Source organism: Salvelinus fontinalis, unplaced genomic scaffold, assembly GCF_029448725.1.
Source record: "Salvelinus fontinalis isolate EN_2023a unplaced genomic scaffold, ASM2944872v1 scaffold_0442, whole genome shotgun sequence".
Classification (NCBI taxonomy): domain Eukaryota; kingdom Metazoa; phylum Chordata; class Actinopteri; order Salmoniformes; family Salmonidae; genus Salvelinus; species Salvelinus fontinalis.
In genome coordinates, this window is record NW_026600651.1 from 95,846 (window position 1) to 114,896 (window position 19,051).

Sequence of the window (19,051 nt, forward strand, 5' to 3'; positions counted from 1 at the left end):
AGCACCGTTTACTGTGGTGTCTAAAGGAGCACCGTTTGCTGTGGTGTATAAAGGAGCACCGTTTACTGTGGTGTCTAAAGGAGCAGCGTTTACTGTCGTGTCTAAAGGAGCACCGTTTACTGTCGTGTCTAAAGGAGCCCCGTTTACTGTCGTGTCTAAAGGAGCACCGTTTACTGTAGTGTCTAAAGGAGCAGCGTTTACTGTAGTGTCTAAAGGAGCACCGTTTACTGTAGTGTCTAAAGGAGCAGCGTTTACTGTAGTGTCTAAAGGAGCCCCGTTTACTGTAGTGCCTAAAGGAGCACCGTTTACTGTAGTGCCTAAAGGAGCACCGTTTACTGTAGTGTCTAAAAGGAGCACCGTTTACTGTAGTGTCTAAAGGAGCACCGTTTACTGTAGTGTCTAAAGGAGCACCGTTTGCTGTAGTGTCTAAAGGAGCACCGTTTACTGTAGTGTCTAAAGGAGCACCGTTTACTGTAGTGTCTAAAGGAGCACCGTTTACTGTAGTGTCTAAAGGAGCACCGTTTGCTGTAGTGTCTAAAGGAGCGCCGTTTACTGTAGTGTCTAAAGGAGCGCCGTTTACTGTAGTGTCTAAAGGAGCGCCGCTTACTGTAGTGTATAAAGGAGCGCCGTTCACTGTAGTGTATAAGGAGCGCCGTTCACTGTAGTGTCTAAAGGAGCGCCGTTTACTGTAGTGTCTAAAGGAGCGCCGTTTACTGTAGTGTCTAAAGGAGCGCCGTTTACTGTAGTGTCTAAAGGAGCACCGTTTACTGTAGTGTCTAAAGGAGCACCGTTTACTGTAGTGTCTACAGGAGCCCCGTTTACTGTAGTGTCTAAAGGAGCCCCGTTTACTGTAGTGCCTAAAGGAGCCCCGTTTACTGTCGTGTCTAAAGGAGCCCCGTTTACTGTCGTGTCTAAAGGAGCACCGTTTACTGTAGTGTCTAAAGGAGCACCGTTTACTGTGGTGTCTAAAGGGGCACCGTTTACTGTAGTGTCTAAAGGGGCACCGTTTACTGTAGTGCCTAAAGGAGCAGCGTTTACTGTAGTGTCTAAAGGAGCAGCGTTTACTGTAGTGTCTAAAGGAGCACCGTTTACTGTGGTGTCTAAAGGAGCACCGTTTACTGTGGTGTCTAAAGGAGCCCCGTTTACTGTGGTGTCTAAAGGAGCCCCGTTTACTGTGGTGTCTAAAGGAGCCCCGTTTACTGTAGTGTCTAAAGGAGCACCGTTTACTGTAGTGCCTAAAGGAGCACCGTTTACTGTAGTGTCTAAAGGAGCAGCGTTTACTGTAGTGTCTAAAGGAGCAGCGTTTACTGTAGTGTCTAAAGGAGCACCGTTTACTGTGGTGTCTAAAGGAGCACCGTTTACTGTGGTGTCTAAAGGAGCCCCGTTTACTGTGGTGTCTAAAGGAGCCTCGTTTACTGTAGTGTCTAAAGGAGCACCGTTTACTGTAGTGTCTAAAGGAGCACCGTTTACTGTAGTGTCTAACGGAGCACCGTTTACTGTAGTGTCTAAAGGAGCACCGTTTACTGTAGTGTCTAAAGGAGCACCGTTTACTGTAGTGTCTAAAGGAGCACCGTTTACTGTAGTGTCTAAAGGAGCACCGTTTACTGTCGTGCCTAAAGGAGCCCCGTTTACTGTCGTGTCTAAAGGAGCACCGTTTACTGTCGTGTCTAAAGGAGCACCGTTTACTGTAGTGTCTAAAGGAGCCCCGTTTACTGTCGTGTCTAAAGGAGCCCCGTTTACTGTCGTGTCTAAAGGAGCACCGTTTACTGTCGTGTCTAAAGGAGCACCGTTTACTGTCGTGTCTAAAGGAGCACCGTTTACTGTCGTGTCTAAAGGAGCCCCGTTTACTGTAGTGTCTAAAGGAGCCCCGTTTACTGTAGTGTCTAAAGGAGCACCGTTTACTGTAGTGTCTAAAGGAGCCCCGTTTACTGTAGTGTCTAAAAGAGCACCGTTTACTGTGGTGTCTAAAAGAGCACCGTTTACTGTGGTGTCTAAAAGAGCACCGTTTACTGTGGTGTCTAAAAGAGCACCGTTTACTGTGGTGTCTAAAAGGAGCACCGTTTACTGTGGTGTCTAAAAGGAGCACCGTTTACTGTAGTGTCTAAAGGAGCACCGTTTACTGTGGTGTCTAAAGGAGCACCGTTTACTGTAGTGTCTAAAGGAGCACCGTTTACTGTGGTGTCTAAAGGAGCACCGTTTACTGTGGTGTCTAAAGGAGCAGCGTTTACTGTGGTGTCTAAAGGAGCACCGTTTACTGTCGTGTCTAAAGGAGCCCCGTTTACTGTCGTGTCTAAAGGAGCACCGTTTACTGTAGTGTCTAAAGGAGCACCGTTTACTGTAGTGTCTAAAGGAGCACCGTTTACTGTAGTGTCTAAAGGAGCAGCGTTTACTGTAGTGTCTAAAGGAGCCCCGTTTACTGTAGTGCCTAAAGGAGCACCGTTTACTGTAGTGCCTAAAGGAGCACCGTTTACTGTAGTGCCTAAAGGAGCACCGTTTACTGTAGTGTCTAAAAGGAGCACCGTTTACTGTAGTGTCTAAAGGAGCACCGTTTACTGTAGTGTCTAAAGGAGCACCGTTTGCTGTAGTTTCTAAAGGAGCACCGTTTACTGTAGTGTCTAAAGGAGCACCGTTTACTGTGGTGTCTAAAGGAGCACCGTTTGCTGTAGTGTCTAAAGGAGCGCCGTTTACTGTAGTGTCTAAAGGAGCGCCGTTTACTGTAGTGTCTAAAGGAGCGCCGTTTACTGTAGTGTCTAAAGGAGCGCCGTTTGCTGTAGTGTCTAAAGGAGCCCCGTTTACTGTAGTGTCTAAAGGAGCACCGCTTACTGTAGTGTCTAAAGGAGCACCGTTTACTGTAGTGTCTAAAGGAGCACCGTTTACTGTAGTGTCTAAAGGAGCACCGTTTACTGTAGTGTCTAAAGGAGCACCGTTTACTGTAGTGCCTAAAGGAGCACCGTTTACTGTAGTGTCTACAGGAGCACCGTTTACTGTAGTGTCTAAAGGAGCAGCGTTTACTGTAGTGTCTACAGGAGCACCGTTTACTGTAGTGTCTACAGGAGCCCCGTTTACTGTAGTGTCTAAAGGAGCCCCGTTTACTGTAGTGTCTAAAGGAGCCCCGTTTACTGTAGTGTCTAAAGGAGCACCGTTTACTGTAGTGCCTAAAGGAGCACCGTTTACTGTAGTGTCTAAAGGAGCCCAGTTTACTGTAGTGTCTAAAGGAGCCCCGTTTACTGTAGTGTCTAAAGGAGCCCCGTTTACTGTCGTGTCTAAAGGAGCCCCGTTTACTGTCGTGTCTAAAGGAGCACCGTTTACTGTAGTGCCTAAAGGAGCACCGTTTACTGTAGTGCCTAAAGGAGCACCGTTTACTGTAGTGCCTAAAGGAGCACCGTTTACTGTAGTGCCTAAAGGAGCACCGTTTACTGTAGTGCCTAAAGGAGCACCGTTTGCTGTAGTGTCTAAAGGAGCCCCGTTTGCTGTAGTGTCTAAAGGAGCCTCGTTTACTGTAGTGTCTAAAGGAGCACCGTTTACTGTGGTGTCTAAAGGAGCACCGTTTACTGTGGTGTCTAAAGGAGCAGCGTTTACTGTGGTGTCTAAAGGAGCGCCGTTTACTGTGGTGTCTAAAGGAGCGCCGTTTACTGTAGTGCCTAAAGGAGCCCCGTTTACTGTCGTGTCTAAAGGAGCACCGTTTACTGTCGTGTCTAAAGGAGCCCCGTTTACTGTCGTGTCTAAAGGAGCCCCGTTTACTGTCGTGTCTAAAGGAGCACCGTTTACTGTCGTGTCTAAAGGAGCACCGTTTACTGTAGTGTCTAAAGGAGCGCCGTTTACTGTAGTGCCTAAAGGAGCGCCGTTTACTGTAGTGCCTAAAGGAGCGCCGTTTACTGTAGTGTCTAAAGGAGCGCCGTTTACTGTGGTGCCTAAAGGAGCGCCGTTTACTGTGGTGTCTAAAGGAGCGCCGTTTACTGTGGTGCCTAAAGGAGCGCTGTTTACTGTAGTGTCTAAAGGAGCAGCGTTTACTGTAGTGTCTAAAGGAGCAGCGTTTACTGTAGTGTCTAAAGGAGCGCCGTTTACTGTAGTGCCTAAAGGAGCGCCGTTTACTGTGGTGTCTAAAGGAGCGCCGTTTACTGTGGTGCCTAAAGGAGCGCCGTTTACTGTAGTGCCTAAAGGAGCAGCGTTTACTGTAGTGTCTAAAGGAGCAGCGTTTACTGTAGTGTCTAAAGGAGCACCGTTTACTGTAGTGTCTAAAGGAGCCCCGTTTACTGTAGTGTCTAAAGGAGCAGCGTTTACTGTAGTGTCTAAAGGAGCCCCGTTTACTGTAGTGTCTAAAGGAGCCTCGTTTACTGTAGTGTCTAAAGGAGCACCGTTTACTGTAGTGTCTAAAGGAGCACCGTTTACTGTAGTGGCTAAAAGAGCACCGTTTACTGTGGTGTCTAAAAGAGCACCGTTTGCTGTGGTGTCTAAAAGAGCGCCGTTTGCTGTGGTGTCTAAAAGGAGCACCGTTTACTGTGGTGTCTAAAGGAGCACCGTTTACTGTAGTGTCTAAAGGAGCACCGTTTACTGTAGTGTCTAAAGGAGCACCGTTTACTGTGGTGTCTAAAGGAGCACCGTTTACTGTGGTGTCTAAAAGAGCACCGTTTACTGTGGTGTCTAAAAGAGCACCGTTTACTGTGGTGTCTAAAAGAGCACCGTTTACTGTGGTGTCTAAAAGAGCACCGTTTACTGTGGTGTCTAAAGGAGCACCGTTTACTGTGGTGTCTAAAGGAGCAGCGTTTACTGTGGTGTCTAAAGGAGCCCCGTTTACTGTCGTGTCTAAAGGAGCAGCGTTTACTGTAGTGTCTAAAGGAGCAGCGTTTACTGTAGTGTCTAAAGGAGCAGCGTTTACTGTAGTGTCTAAAGGAACAGCGTTTACTGTAGTGTCTAAAGGAGCAGCGTTTACTGTAGTGCCTAAAGGAGCCCCGTTTACTGTAGTGCCTAAAGGAGCCCCGTTTACTGTAGTGTCTAAAGGAGCCCCGTTTACTGTAGTGCCTAAAGGAGCCCCGTTTACTGTAGTGCCTAAAGGAGCCCCGTTTACTGTAGTGCCTAAAGGAGCACCGTTTACTGTAGTGCCTAAAGGAGCACCGTTTACTGTAGTGTCTAAAAGGAGCACCGTTTACTGTAGTGTCTAAAGGAGCACCGTTTGCTGTAGTGTCTAAAGGAGCACCGTTTGCTGTGGTGTCTAAAGGAGCACCGTTTACTGTAGTGTCTAAAGGAGCACCGTTTACTGTAGTGTCTAAAGGAGCACCGTTTACTGTAGTGTCTAAAGGAGCACCGTTTGCTGTAGTGTCTAAAGGAGCACCGTTTGCTGTAGTGTCTAAAGGAGCGCCGTTTACTGTAGTGTCTAAAGGAGCGCCGCTTACTGTAGTGTATAAAGGAGCGCCGTTCACTGTAGTGTATAAGGAGCACCGTTCACTGTAGTGTCTAAAGGAGCACCGTTCACTGTAGTGTCTAAAGGAGCACCGTTTACTGTGGTGTCTAAAGGAGCACCGTTTACTGTAGTGTCTAAAGGAGCACCGTTTACTGTGGTGTCTAAAGGAGCACCGTTTACTGTAGTGTCTAAAGGAGCACCGTTTACTGTAGTGTCTAAAGGAGCACCGTTTACTGTGGTGTCTAAAGGAGCACCGTTTACTGTAGTGCCTAAAGGAGCACCGTTTACTGTAGTGCCTAAAGGAGCCCCGTTTACTGTCGTGTCTAAAGGAGCCCCGTTTACTGTCGTGTCTAAAGGAGCACCGTTTACTGTAGTGTCTAAAGGAGCACCGTTTACTGTGGTGTCTAAGGGGGCACCGTTTACTGTGGTGTCTAAAGGAGCACCGTTTACTGTGGTGCCTAAAGGAGCACCGTTTACTGTAGTGTCTAAAGGAGCAGCGTTTACTGTAGTGCCTAAAGGAGCACCGTTTACTGTAGTGTCTAAAGGAGCCCCGTTTACTGTAGTGTCTAAAGGAGCCTCGTTTACTGTAGTGTCTAAAGGAGCACCGTTTACTGTGGTGTCTAAAGGAGCACCGTTTACTGTGGTGTCCAAAGGAGCAGCGTTTACTGTGGTGTCTAAAGGAGCGCCGTTTACTGTGGTGTCTAAAGGAGCGCCGTTTACTGTGGTGCCTAAAGGAGCCCCGTTTACTGTCGTGTCTAAAGGAGCCCCGTTTACTGTCGTGTCTAAAGGAGCCCCGTTTACTGTCGTGTCTAAAGGAGCCCCGTTTACTGTCGTGTCTAAAGGAGCACCGTTTACTGTCGTGTCTAAAGGAGCACCGTTTACTGTAGTGTCTAAAGGAGCGCCGTTTACTGTAGTGCCTAAAGGAGCGCCGTTTACTGTAGTGCCTAAAGGAGCGCCGTTTACTGTAGTGTCTAAAGGAGCGCCGTTTACTGTAGTGCCTAAAGGAGCGCCGTTTACTGTGGTGTCTAAAGGAGCGCCGTTTACTGTGGTGCCTAAAGGAGCGCTGTTTACTGTAGTGTCTAAAGGAGCAGCGTTTACTGTAGTGTCTAAAGGAGCAGCGTTTACTGTAGTGTCTAAAGGAGCACCGTTTACTGTAGTGCCTAAAGGAGCGCCGTTTACTGTGGTGTCTAAAGGAGCGCCGTTTACTGTGGTGCCTAAAGGAGCGCCGTTTACTGTAGTGTCTAAAGGAGCAGCGTTTACTGTAGTGTCTAAAGGAGCAGCGTTTACTGTAGTGTCTAAAGGAGCACCGTTTACTGTAGTGTCTAAAGGAGCCCCGTTTACTGTAGTGTCTAAAGGAGCAGCGTTTACTGTAGTGTCTAAAGGAGCCCCGTTTACTGTAGTGTCTAAAGGAGCCTCGTTTACTGTAGTGTCTAAAGGAGCACCGTTTACTGTAGTGTCTAAAGGAGCACCGTTTACTGTAGTGTCTAAAAGAGCACCGTTTACTGTGGTGTCTAAAAGAGCACCGTTTACTGTGGTGTCTAAAAGAGCACCGTTTACTGTGGTGTCTAAAAGGAGCACCGTTTACTGTGGTGTCTAAAAGGAGCACCGTTTACTGTGGTGTCTAAAGGAGCACCGTTTACTGTAGTGTCTAAAGGAGCACCGTTTGCTGTGGTGTCTAAAGGAGCACCGTTTGCTGTAGTGTCTAAAGGAGCACCGTTTACTGTAGTGTCTAAAAGAGCACCGTTTACTGTGGTGTCTAAAAGAGCACCGTTTACTGTGGTGTCTAAAAGAGCACCGTTTACTGTGGTGTCTAAAGGAGCACCGTTTACTGTGGTGTCTAAAGGAGCACCGTTTACTGTGGTGTCTAAAGGAGCACCGTTTACTGTGGTGTCTAAAGGAGCCCCGTTTACTGTCGTGTCTAAAGGAGCCCCGTTTACTGTCGTGTCTAAAGGAGCAGCGTTTAATGTAGTGTCTAAAGGAGCAGCGTTTACTGTAGTGTCTAAAGGAGCAGCGTTTACTGTAGTGTCTAAAGGAACAGCGTTTACTGTAGTGTCTAAAGGAGCAGCGTTTACTGTAGTGTCTAAAGGAGCCCCGTTTACTGTAGTGCCTAAAGGAGCACCGTTTACTGTAGTGCCTAAAGGAGCACCGTTTACTGTAGTGTCTAAAAGGAGCACCGTTTACTGTAGTGTCTAAAGGAGCACCGTTTGCTGTAGTGTCTAAAGGAGCACCGTTTACTGTAGTGTCTAAAGGAGCACCGTTTACTGTAGTGTCTAAAGGAGCACCGTTTGCTGTAGTGTCTAAAGGAGCACCGTTTACTGTAGTGTCTAAAGGAGCGCCGTTTACTGTAGTGTCTAAAGGAGCGCCGCTTACTGTAGTGTATAAAGGAGCGCCGTTCACTGTAGTGTATAAGGAGCGCCGTTCACTGTAGTGTCTAAAGGAGCGCCGTTCACTGTAGTGTCTAAAGGAGCGCCGTTTACTGTAGTGTCTAAAGGAGCACCGTTTACTGTAGTGTCTAAAGGAGCACCGTTTACTGTAGTGTCTAAAGGAGCACCGTTTACTGTCGTGTCTAAAGGAGCCCCGTTTACTGTAGTGTCTAAAGGAGCACCGTTTACTGTAGTGTCTAAAGGAGCACCGTTTACTGTAGTGCCTAAAGGAGCACCGTTTACTGTAGTGCCTAAAGGAGCCCCGTTTACTGTCGTGTCTAAAGGAGCCCCGTTTACTGTCGTGTCTAAAGGAGCACCGTTTACTGTAGTGTCTAAAGGAGCACCGTTTACTGTGGTGTCTAAAGGGGCACCGTTTACTGTGGTGTCTAAAGGAGCCCCGTTTACTGTCGTGTCTAAAGGAGCCCCGTTTACTGTAGTGTCTAAAGGAGCCCCGTTTACTGTAGTGTCTAAAGGAGCCTCGTTTACTGTAGTGTCTAAAGGAGCACCGTTTACTGTAGTGTCTAAAGGAGCACCGTTTACTGTAGTGCCTAAAGGAGCACCGTTTACTGTCGTGCCTAAAGGAGCCCCGTTTACTGTCGTGTCTAAAGGAGCCCCGTTTACTGTCGTGTCTAAAGGAGCCCCGTTTACTGTCGTGTCTAAAGGAGCACCGTTTACTGTCGTGTCTAAAGGAGCACCGTTTACTGTAGTGTCTAAAGGAGCCCCGTTTACTGTCGTGTCTAAAGGAGCCCCGTTTACTGTCGTGTCTAAAGGAGCACCGTTTACTGTCGTGTCTAAAGGAGCCCCGTTTACTGTAGTGTCTAAAGGAGCCCCGTTTACTGTAGTGTCTAAAGGAGCCCCGTTTACTGTAGTGTCTAAAGGAGCCTCGTTTACTGTAGTGTCTAAAGGAACACCGTTTACTGTAGTGTCTAAAGGAGCACCGTTTACTGTAGTGTCTAAAAGAGCACCGTTTACTGTGGTGTCTAAAAGAGCACCGTTTACTGTGGTGTCTAAAAGGAGCACCGTTTACTGTGGTGTCTAAAAGGAGCACCGTTTACTGTGTTGTCTAAAAGGAGCACCGTTTACTGTGGTGTCTAAAGGAGCACCGTTTACTGTAGTGTCTAAAGGAGCACCGTTTACTGTAGTGTCTAAAGGAGCACCGTTTACTGTAGTGTCTAAAGGAGCACCGTTTACTGTAGTGTCTAAAAGAGCACCGTTTACTGTGGTGTCTAAAGGCGCACCGTTTACTGTGGTGTATAAAGGAGCACCGTTTACTGTGGTGTCTAAAGGAGCAGCGTTTACTGTCGTGTCTAAAGGAGCACCGTTTACTGTCGTGTCTAAAGGAGCCCCGTTTACTGTCGTGTCTAAAGGAGCACCGTTTACTGTAGTGTCTAAAGGAGCAGCGTTTACTGTAGTGTCTAAAGGAGCACCGTTTACTGTAGTGTCTAAAGGAGCAGCGTTTACTGTAGTGCCTAAAGGAGCCCCGTTTACTGTAGTGCCTAAAGGAGCCCCGTTTACTGTAGTGCCTAAAGGAGCACCGTTTACTGTAGTGTCTAAAAGGAGCACCGTTTACTGTAGTGTCTAAAGGAGTACCGTTTACTGTAGTGTCTAAAGGAGCACCGTTTGCTGTCGTGTCTAAAGGAGCACCGTTTACTGTAGTGTCTAAAGGAGCACCGTTTACTGTAGTGTCTAAAGGAGCACCGTTTACTGTAGTGTCTAAAGGAGCACCGTTTACTGTAGTGTCTAAAGGAGCACCGTTTGCTGTAGTGTCTAAAGGAGCACAGTTTACTGTAGTGTCTAAAGGAGCGCCGTTTACTGTAGTGTCTAAAGGAGCGCCGCTTACTGTAGTGTATAAAGGAGCGCCGTTCACTGTAGTGTATAAGGAGCGCCGTTCACTGTAATGTCTAAAGGAGCGCCGTTTACTGTAGTGTCTAAAGGAGCGCCGTTTACTGTAGTGTCTAAAGGAGCGCCGTTTACTGTAGTGTCTAAAGGAGCGCCGTTTACTGTAGTGTCTAAAGGAGCACCGTTTACTGTAGTGTCTAAAGGAGCACCGTTTACTGTAGTGTCTAAAGGAGCACCGTTTACTGTAGTGTCTAAAGGAGCCCCGTTTACTGTAGTGTCTAAAGGAGCCCCGTTTACTGTAGTGCCTAAAGGAGCCCCGTTTACTGTCGTGTCTAAAGGAGCCCCGTTTACTGTCGTGTCTAAAGGAGCACCGTTTACTGTAGTGTCTAAAGGAGCACCGTTTACTGTGGTGTCTAAAGGGGCACCGTTTACTGTGGTGTCTAAAGGAGCACCGTTTACTGTAGTGTCTAAAGGAGAACCGTTTACTGTAGTGCCTAAAGGAGCACCGTTTACTGTAGTGTCTAAAGGAGCAGCGTTTACTGTAGTGTCTAAAGGAGCAGCGTTTACTGTAGTGTCTAAAGGAGCACCGTTTACTGTGGTGTCTAAAGGAGCACCGTTTGCTGTAGTGTCTAAAGGAGCCCCGTTTACTGTAGTGTCTAAAGGAGCACCGTTTACTGTAGTGTCTAAAGGAGCACCGTTTACTGTAGTGTCTAAAGGAGCACCGTTTACTGTAGTGTCTAAAGGAGCACCGTTTACTGTAGTGTCTAAAGGAGCACCGTTTACTGTAGTGTCTAAAGGAGCACCGTTTACTGTAGTGCCTAAAGGAGCCCCGTTTACTGTCGTGTCTAAAGGAGCCCCGTTTACTGTCGTGTCTAAAGGAGCACCGTTTACTGTAGTGTCTAAAGGAGCCCCGTTTACTGTCGTGTCTAAAGGAGCCCCGTTTACTGTCGTGTCTAAAGGAGCACCGTTTACTGTCGTGTCTAAAGGAGCACCGTTTACTGTAGTGTCTAAAGGAGCAGCGTTTACTGTAGTGTCTAAAGGAGCAGCGTTTACTGTAGTGTCTAAAGGAGCCCCGTTTACTGTAGTGTCTAAAGGAGCACCGTTTACTGTAGTGTCTAAAGGAGCCCCGTTTACTGTAGTGTCTAAAGGAGCCCCGTTTACTGTAGTGTCTAAAGGAGCCTCGTTTACTGTAGTGTCTAAAGGAGCACCGTTTACTGTAGTGTCTAAAGGAGCACCGTTTACTGTAGTGTCTAAAGGAGCACCGTTTACTGTAGTGTCTAAAAGAGCACCGTTTACTGTGGTGTCTAAAAGAGCACCGTTTACTGTGGTGTCTAAAGGAGCACCGTTTACTGTGGTGTCTAAAGGAGCACCGTTTACTGTAGAGTCTAAAGGAGCACCGTTTACTGTAGTGTCTAAAAGAGCACCGTTTACTGTAGTGTCTAAAGGAGCACCGTTTACTGTAGTGTCTAAAGGAGCACCGTTTACTGTGGTGTCTAAAAGAGCACCGTTTACTGTGGTGTCTAAAGGAGCACGGTTTACTGTGGTGTCTAAAGGAGCACCGTTTACTGTGGTGTCTAAAGGAGCACGGTTTACTGTGGTGTCTAAAGGAGCACCGTTTACTGTGGTGTCTAAAGGAGCACCGTTTACTGTGGTGTCTAAAGGAGCAGCGTTTACTGTGGTGTCTAAAGGAGCAGCGTTTACTGTGGTGTCTAAAGGAGCAGCGTTTACTGTAGTGTCTAAAGGAGCCCCGTTTACTGTAGTGTCTAAAGGAGCACCGTTTACTGTAATGTCTAAAGGAGCACCGTTTACTGTAATGTCTAAAGGAGCACCGTTTACTGTAATGTCTAAAGGAGCACCGTTTACTGTCGTGTCTAAAGGAGCACCGTTTACTGTCGTGTCTAAAGGAGCACCGTTTACTGTCGTGTCTAAAGGAGCTCCGTTTACTGTCGTGTCTAAAGGAGCTCCGTTTACTGTCGTGTCTAAAGGAGCACCGTTTACTGTAGTGTCTAAAGGAGCACCGTTTACTGTAGTGTCTAAAAGAGCACCGTTTACTGTTGTGTCTAAAGGAGCACCGTTTACTGTAGTGTCTAAAAGAGCACCGTTTACTGTAGTGTCTAAAGGAGCCCCGTTTACTGTCGTGTCTAAAGGAGCACCGTTTACTGTCGTGTCTAAAGGAGCACCGTTTACTGTAGTGTCTAAAGGAGCACCGTTTAATGTAGTGTCTAAAAGAGCACCGTTTACTGTGGTGTCTAAAAGAGCACCGTTTACTGTAGTGTCTAAAGGAGCACCGTTTACTGTAGTGTCTAAAGGAGCACCGTTTACTGTAGAGTCTAAAGGAGCACCGTTTACTGTAGTGTCTAAAAGAGCACCGTTTACTGTAGTGTCTAAAGGAGCACCGTTTACTGTAGTGTCTAAAGGAGCCCCGTTTACTGTAGTGTCTAAAGGAGCCCCGTTTACTGTAGTGTCTAAAGGAGCCTCGTTTACTGTAGTGTCTAAAGGAGCACCGTTTACTGTAGTGTCTAAAGGAGCACCGTTTACTGTAGTGTCTAAAGGAGCACCGTTTACTGTAGTGTCTAAAAGAGCACCGTTTACTGTGGTGTCTAAAAGAGCACCGTTTACTGTGGTGTCTAAAGGAGCACCGTTTACTGTGGTGTCTAAAGGAGCACCGTTTACTGTAGAGTCTAAAGGAGCACCGTTTACTGTAGTGTCTAAAAGAGCACCGTTTGCTGTAGTGTCTAAAGGAGCACCGTTTACTGTAGTGTCTAAAGGAGCACCGTTTACTGTGGTGTCTAAAAGAGCACCGCTTACTGTGGTGTCTAAAGGAGCACCGCTTACTGTGGTGTCTAAAGGAGCACCGTTTACTGTGGTGTCTAAAGGAGCACCGTTTACTGTGGTGTCTAAAGGAGCACCGTTTACTGTGGTGTCTAAAGGAGCAGCGTTTACTGTGGTGTCTAAAGGAGCAGCGTTTACTGTGGTGTCTAAAGGAGCCCCGTTTACTGTAGTGTCTAAAGGAGCACCGTTTACTGTAATGTCTAAAGGAGCACCGTTTACTGTAATGTCTAAAGGAGCACCGTTTACTGTAATGTCTAAAGGAGCACCATTTACTGTCGTGTCTAAAGGAGCACCGTTTACTGTCGTGTCTAAAGGAGCACCGTTTACTGTCGTGTCTAAAGGAGCTCCGTTTACTGTCGTGTCTAAAGGAGCTCCGTTTACTGTCGTGTCTGAAGGAGCACCGTTTACTGTCGTGTCTAAAGGAGCACCGTTTACTGTAGTGTCTAAAGGAGCACCGTTTACTGTAGTGTCTAAAAGAGCACCGTTTACTGTTGTGTCTAAAGGAGCACCGTTTACTGTAGTGTCTAAAAGAGCACCGTTTACTGTAGTGTCTAAAGGAGCCCCGTTTACTGTCGTGTCTAAAGGAGCACCGTTTACTGTAGTGTCTAAAGGAGCACCGTTTACTGTAGTGTCTAAAAGAGCACCGTTTACTGTGGTGTCTAAAAGAGCACCGTTTACTGTGGTGTCTAAAAGAGCACCGTTTACTGTAGTGTCTAAAGGAGCACCGTTTACTGTAGTGTCTAAAGGAGCACCGTTTACTGTAGAGTCTAAAGGAGCACCGTTTACTGTAGTGTCTAAAAGAGCACCGTTTACTGTGGTGTCTAAAGGAGCACCGTTTACTGTAGTGTCTAAAGGAGCACCGTTTACTGTAGTGTCTAAAAGAGCACCGTTTACTGTGGTGTCTAAAAGAGCACCGTTTACTGTGGTGTCTAAAAGAGCACCGTTTACTGTGGTGTCTAAAGGAGCACCGTTTACTGTGGTGTCTAAAGGAGCACCGTTTACTGTGGTGTCTAAAGGAGCACCGTTTACTGTGGTGTCTAAAGGAGCAGCGTTTACTGTAGTGTCTAAAGGAGCAGCGTTTACTGTAGTGTCTAAAGGAGCGCCGCTTACTGTAGTGTATAAAGGAGCACCGTTCACTGTAGTGTATAAGGAGCACCGTTCACTGTAGTGTCTAAAGGAGCACCGTTCACTGTAGTGTCTAAAGGAGCACCGTTTACTGTGGTGTCTAAAGGAGCACCGTTTGCTGTGGTGTCTAAAGGAGCACCGTTTACTGTAGTGTCTAAAGGAGCACCGTTTACTGTGGTGTCTAAAGGAGCACCGTTTACTGTAGTGTCTAAAGGAGCACCGTTTACTGTAGTGTCTAAAAGGAGCAACGTTTACTGTAGTGTCTAAAGGAGCACCGTTTACTGTGGTGTCTAAAGGAGCACAGTTTACTGTAATGTCTAAAGGAGCACCGTTTACTGTAATGTCTAAAGGAGCACCGTTTACTGTCGTGTCTAAAGGAGCACCGTTTACTGTCGTGTCTAAAGGAGCACCGTTTACTGTCGTGTCTAAAGGAGCTCCGTTTACTGTCGTGTCTAAAGGAGCTCCGTTTACTGTCGTGTCTAAAGGAGCACCGTTTACTGTAGTGTCTAAAAGAGCACCGTTTACTGTTGTGTCTAAAGGAGCACCGTTTACTGTAGTGTCTAAAAGAGCACCGTTTACTGTAGTGTCTAAAAGAGCACCGTTTACTGTAGTGTCTAAAGGAGCACCGTTTACTGTAGTGTCTAAAGGAGCACCGTTTACTGTAGTGTCTAAAGGAGCACCGTTTACTGTGGTGTCTAAAGGAGCACCGTTTACTGTAGTGTCTAAAGGAGCACCGTTTACTGTGGTGTCTAAAGGAGCACAGTTTGCTGTAGTGTCTAAAAGAGCACCGTTTACTGTTGTGTCTAAAAGAGCACCGTTTACTGTAGTGTCTAAAGGAACACCGTTTACTGTAGTGTCTAAAGGAGCACCGTTTACTGTAGTGTCTAAAGGAGCACCGTTTACTGTAGTGTCTAAAGGAGCACCGTTTACTGTAGTGTCTAAAGGAGCACCGTTTACTGTGGTGTCTAAAGGAGCACCGTTTACTGTCGTGTATAAATGAGCACCATTTACTGTAGTGTATAAGGAGCACATTTGTATGTTGCTGCCCCCCGTTAAAACTGTGACACCTTGGCCCCGATTCCTGATTTGTAGTTAGTTACCTGTATTTAGCTGGATATTCTCCAAATGCCTTCAGTAACGCCACAAGTCTCTTCTTGTTTAGACCGTCAGGCAGTTCATTCTGAAAAAGAAAAGCCACAAATCAGTTGAATGCCTCACTTGATTCAAAAGAACATCATTCAAAATGTGGATGAGGAAAACCAATGGTAAAATCATCAGACAGCTTGGCTCCAGACCAGAGAACTAAATAAAGGTCATGCTATTATACGGTCACTATGAGATTATACCACAAGTATCTAAGCTTCTGTCTGCCATGTGTTTCTGCATGCTCTACAGGTGTAGGCTCTTAATTTGAGGCAGTTTGCTACAGAGGGAAAATAATCCTGGAGCAACAGGAAATGTGAATTATAATATTGATTATAATTAATGGACATTTTTTGTAGGGGTCAAAATCTGACATTTTCAAGGGGAAATTACAAACTTTAGAAGTCTTTTAAAACCTTGAATAAAAGTTTGCATTTCCTGTTGTGCAACAAAAGAGTGATCCAATGAATATCCTACATATGTACCTCTTTATCCTCTGTCATGGACACAGCTGGAGGCCTCAGGACTTTGGTCTTGACCCGTCGACCAGAGTTTTTGGCCGGCCGCTGGACCGCTTCTGACTTCACCTTCATTGTCAGAGCCGAACACTCTCCACCAGACACCACTTTGACCAGGGACGGAGGAGGCTAGAAGAGGATGACGAGTGGCTCAGGGGAAGGCAGAAACATGACTGATGTGTGCTAATCTAAAAACTACACAGATGAAACGAAGCTGCCTGGGTCATTTAGCAAAATTCAAGGACACGTGTCAGATGAACGGCCTTTCTAATCATTCTGATGATTGCTACCTTGTTGTAGTCCTGGGTCAGACACTGAACACTGTAGATGTTTAGGCTGCCGTTGTCCATTATCGTGACAATATGGCGTCCGTTGGGACTGACGGTGGCTGAGGTGATGGCGTCATCATGGGATCCGATGTTGAAGAGCAGCTTGCAGGTCTGGATGTTGATGAAACGCATCACACCATCCTGACTCAGCACCCCAAGAGTCTGAAGAACAAAAACTAAATGTTCTCATTTTCCAACCACCGAGACAAATAAAGCATGTTCTCCAAAATACATCAGTATCAGATAGCATTGGCTGCTTTCTTGGCAAGTGTTCACTTGAAAAAGAGATGTAAAACTCAACGTGACTTCCTTGGTTAAAGGATGAATAAATAGAATGAATGAATACATACCTGGCTGGCCCCACCATCGAAGCTGTCTGGTAGGAACTCAAGCTGTCTGACAGTGCGAACCTTGGGAGGCATCTGGACCACTCTAAGCAGCTGCCTGGTGTCCAGACACCACAGATGGAGAAGGTTGGATCTGCCCCCTGCAGCCAGAATCTTCCCATCACTGTGAAGAGAACACAGATGGTTTTAGGAGGACATCACTGGTACTGAACATCTGCTTTGTTGTTCGCGGCTTATCTGATAGTCATAGCTCCACAGACAGACACACTTTTGTATATTAGACTTCCACTTCCACTCAACCTTTCAAAAACACACACACACCGTGTGACAGAAAATGCCTTGTAGTGTATCCTGGGTCCCTCATCAGGAACAGGCAGCTGGTATTTGCAAAACAACGTGTCACTCTCCCAGGCAAAGATGGAGTCATCGTTGAAACAGCTGAGGATGGTGTTACTCAGAGGAAGAAAGAACACCTAGAAAAAAATAACACACAGTTAAAATGAATTTTCAGAAATTCAGATAAATTGTTTAGAGTTCTACAAAATGTAAAATATAAAAGGCACTGTGTGAATTTTGCCATTATGTATTCATTGTATTGTCAAATCTGAAAAATGAAATGATTCAGTTCTGTAAATGACCTAACCCTCTGTATGCCGACAGACTGACGGACATTGAGTTTCCTCTTCCTCTGGAAGGTGTCCAGGTCCCAGAGCTGAGCCGTGTCAGCTGACGTACTGATGGCGTAGCGGCCAGAGCCATGGACCGACACGGAGGATACCGCCCCCTCGTGACCCCGCATCCAGCTCACCAGCTGCTTCGTATCTGACAGAATCAAACAATTAATCAATCAGTTTTTTGTTCCAATTGGCAAACACCCAGCAAAAACTCCATTATTTGATGGAATCATTGGTCTTTCAACGTACTGGAAGTTTGTGTATACAGGCCAATACACCACAGAAGATGACTTTACCCTCCTCAATCAGCTAATCAGTTCCTAACCTTTTGGAAAACAATTAAGCAGCAATGTAAGGAGTCATACCTTTGTCAAAGCACTTGATGGAGTAGTCTGCAAGAGCAACCAAGAATTCCGTTGTTCTGCGCAAGTTGAATGCCAAGGCAGTGCATGCTTGACCGGTTTTCTGAACAAGTCTAAACCTGGAGAGAGACAGAACAGGTATGAGCACCGCCTGCACCAGGAAGAGTATTGCAATGCAATATTGTGGTGTTGACAGTGTGACATACTGCACCTGTTTCTGGTGATGTCTAAGACATAAATATTCCCATGGTGGTCTCCAGCCAGGAAAGAGTCCCCTGTAGTGTCGAAGGTGACATGAAGGAAGCGGACTGTTTTGGACTGGTAGGCAGCTGCACTGCGAATCACTGTGACCATGACGCTGTTAAAGCAAAAACTGTTATTATGGTCTACATACAAGATGCACGTCTAGCTGTCAGACAAGAATGCAAAGCACAGCTTCTATTCAAGATATGCAGAAACAGACAATAACATTCCCTCTCGTTTACGATCAACAACACTCAACAGCCAGGCTTCACTATCACAAGGTGATGGAGACTCAACAAGTGGGTTATGAGCTAACGTTATCCTTTGAAACGACCTACCCAGTATTACTTGGTGTTGGTTTTCGATGCCATACTTTTCCCTCCTCCTTGTTTCCAATGTCGGTCGTTTGCATTTTTTTTTTGATGAGCAGAATTGACGATATTATACGTTTGGATCTAGTTAGCTAGCGAGTTAGCAGTGGTAACTAATTCGCTGTTGATTAGCTAGCCGGCTAGCCTGAATACCAGCCTATCGTCTGGCGGTCTGTACAGCGCGAAATTTGAAATAAAAGGTTATTGCTGGTCTCCAATCGCAAGAAGAGCATTCACAAGCATATTATCGAGCAATCAATGTCGCGCTAAATTATTTATTGAGAACAAAACTCAAATGAAAGCCATAATTATAAACCTGTCTTCAGTTAAAAGGTTGTCAGCGGTTATCTTGTCGCTTCTTGAATGACGTCACGGATGGGATGTAAACAGTAGCAGGAATTGTGGTTACTGGAGTTCGCTATGATCAAATAGGTTAAATTGGAGGATTGGAGGTTTGAAACCTCTCTGTATAGATGTACCACAGTTAAAAACTAATAAATGTAATTGTTCTAAAGTCATTACTGCTAATTATAAGGGGGTGGATAACATAGCCATAGGCCATGAAGGTGGACAAGGACCAATGCCGTGCCAAGTTTTGGTTTAGAAAAAAATATAATAGGTGGACACATTCTCAAGGTGATCACAATACAATACAATATCAAATGTATCTAGCTAGCTACAGTATTTGACACCTGTCTTATTTGCCTGCACTTTTAGCAACGCGGTTCTAATTATATACACTAGCGTTGCTTTCAATTGTATTGAGATAAAATATCTTAAAGGATCATATTATTAAACAGACTTTCCAAACGTGTAGACCCACTTCCTCTCTGCTGACCTCATGCCAAAATAAAAGTCCTGCACATGCACCATATGTGGACAAAAAAGGAATAACTTGTGGGGGACTTTTATTTTGACTTCAAATAAGCAGAGAGGAAGTGAGTCTACAACATACCCACGTTTGGTAAGTGTGTTTAATAATACGATATTTTATATATTTTGTCTCAAATTCCCCAGCCATAATGACCAACCGTCCTGCCTAGTAGGTTCAAATGCAATTGTATTTAACTTCTGGCTTCCCACGGAAAGTTTTTGTGCAATCCAATACAATTGAAAGCAATGCTACTGTATGTAAATACTACACCCGCGTTGATAAAAGCACCTACCCTAACCCCTACCGTAACTAAATATCAATGCAACATGTAAAGTGTTGGTCCCATGTTTCATGAACTTAAATAAAAGATCCCCGAAATGTTCCATATGCACAAAAAGCTTATTTCTCTCAAATGTTGTGCATAAATTATTTTACATCCCTGTTAGTGAGCATTTATTCTTTGCCAAGATAATCCATCCACCTGACAGCTGTGGTGGAGACAATAAAAGGCCACTCTAAAATGTGCAGTTTTGTCACAACACAATGGCACAATTGGCATGCTGACTGCAGGAA

At 45.8% G+C, this 19,051-nt stretch overlaps 1 protein-coding gene across 2 annotated transcripts in view; it reads right to left on the minus strand.

Annotated features, from left to right (window-relative positions):
* LOC129846064 (TBC1 domain family member 31-like) overlaps positions 1–18,109 on the minus strand; it is an 86,973-nt gene extending 68,864 nt beyond the window's left edge. The window contains exons 1-9 of one of the 2 annotated variants that reach the window (XM_055914052.1): positions 17,572–18,109; positions 17,202–17,348; positions 16,994–17,109; positions 16,598–16,776; positions 16,276–16,427; positions 15,958–16,117; positions 15,569–15,769; positions 15,246–15,407; positions 14,718–14,797 (exon numbers count right to left, since the gene is read on the minus strand). In XM_055914052.1, coding sequence (XP_055770027.1) covers positions 14,718–14,797; positions 15,246–15,407; positions 15,569–15,769; positions 15,958–16,117; positions 16,276–16,427; positions 16,598–16,776; positions 16,994–17,109; positions 17,202–17,348; positions 17,572–17,645 — 1,271 coding nt within the window. In that variant the 5' untranslated portion in view covers positions 17,646–18,109. The remainder of the gene's footprint in view (positions 1–14,717; positions 14,798–15,245; positions 15,408–15,568; positions 15,770–15,957; positions 16,118–16,275; positions 16,428–16,597; positions 16,777–16,993; positions 17,110–17,201; positions 17,349–17,571) is intronic. The other variant, XM_055914050.1, reaches the window with a different exon arrangement.
* Positions 18,110–19,051: the final 942 nt, after the last annotated feature.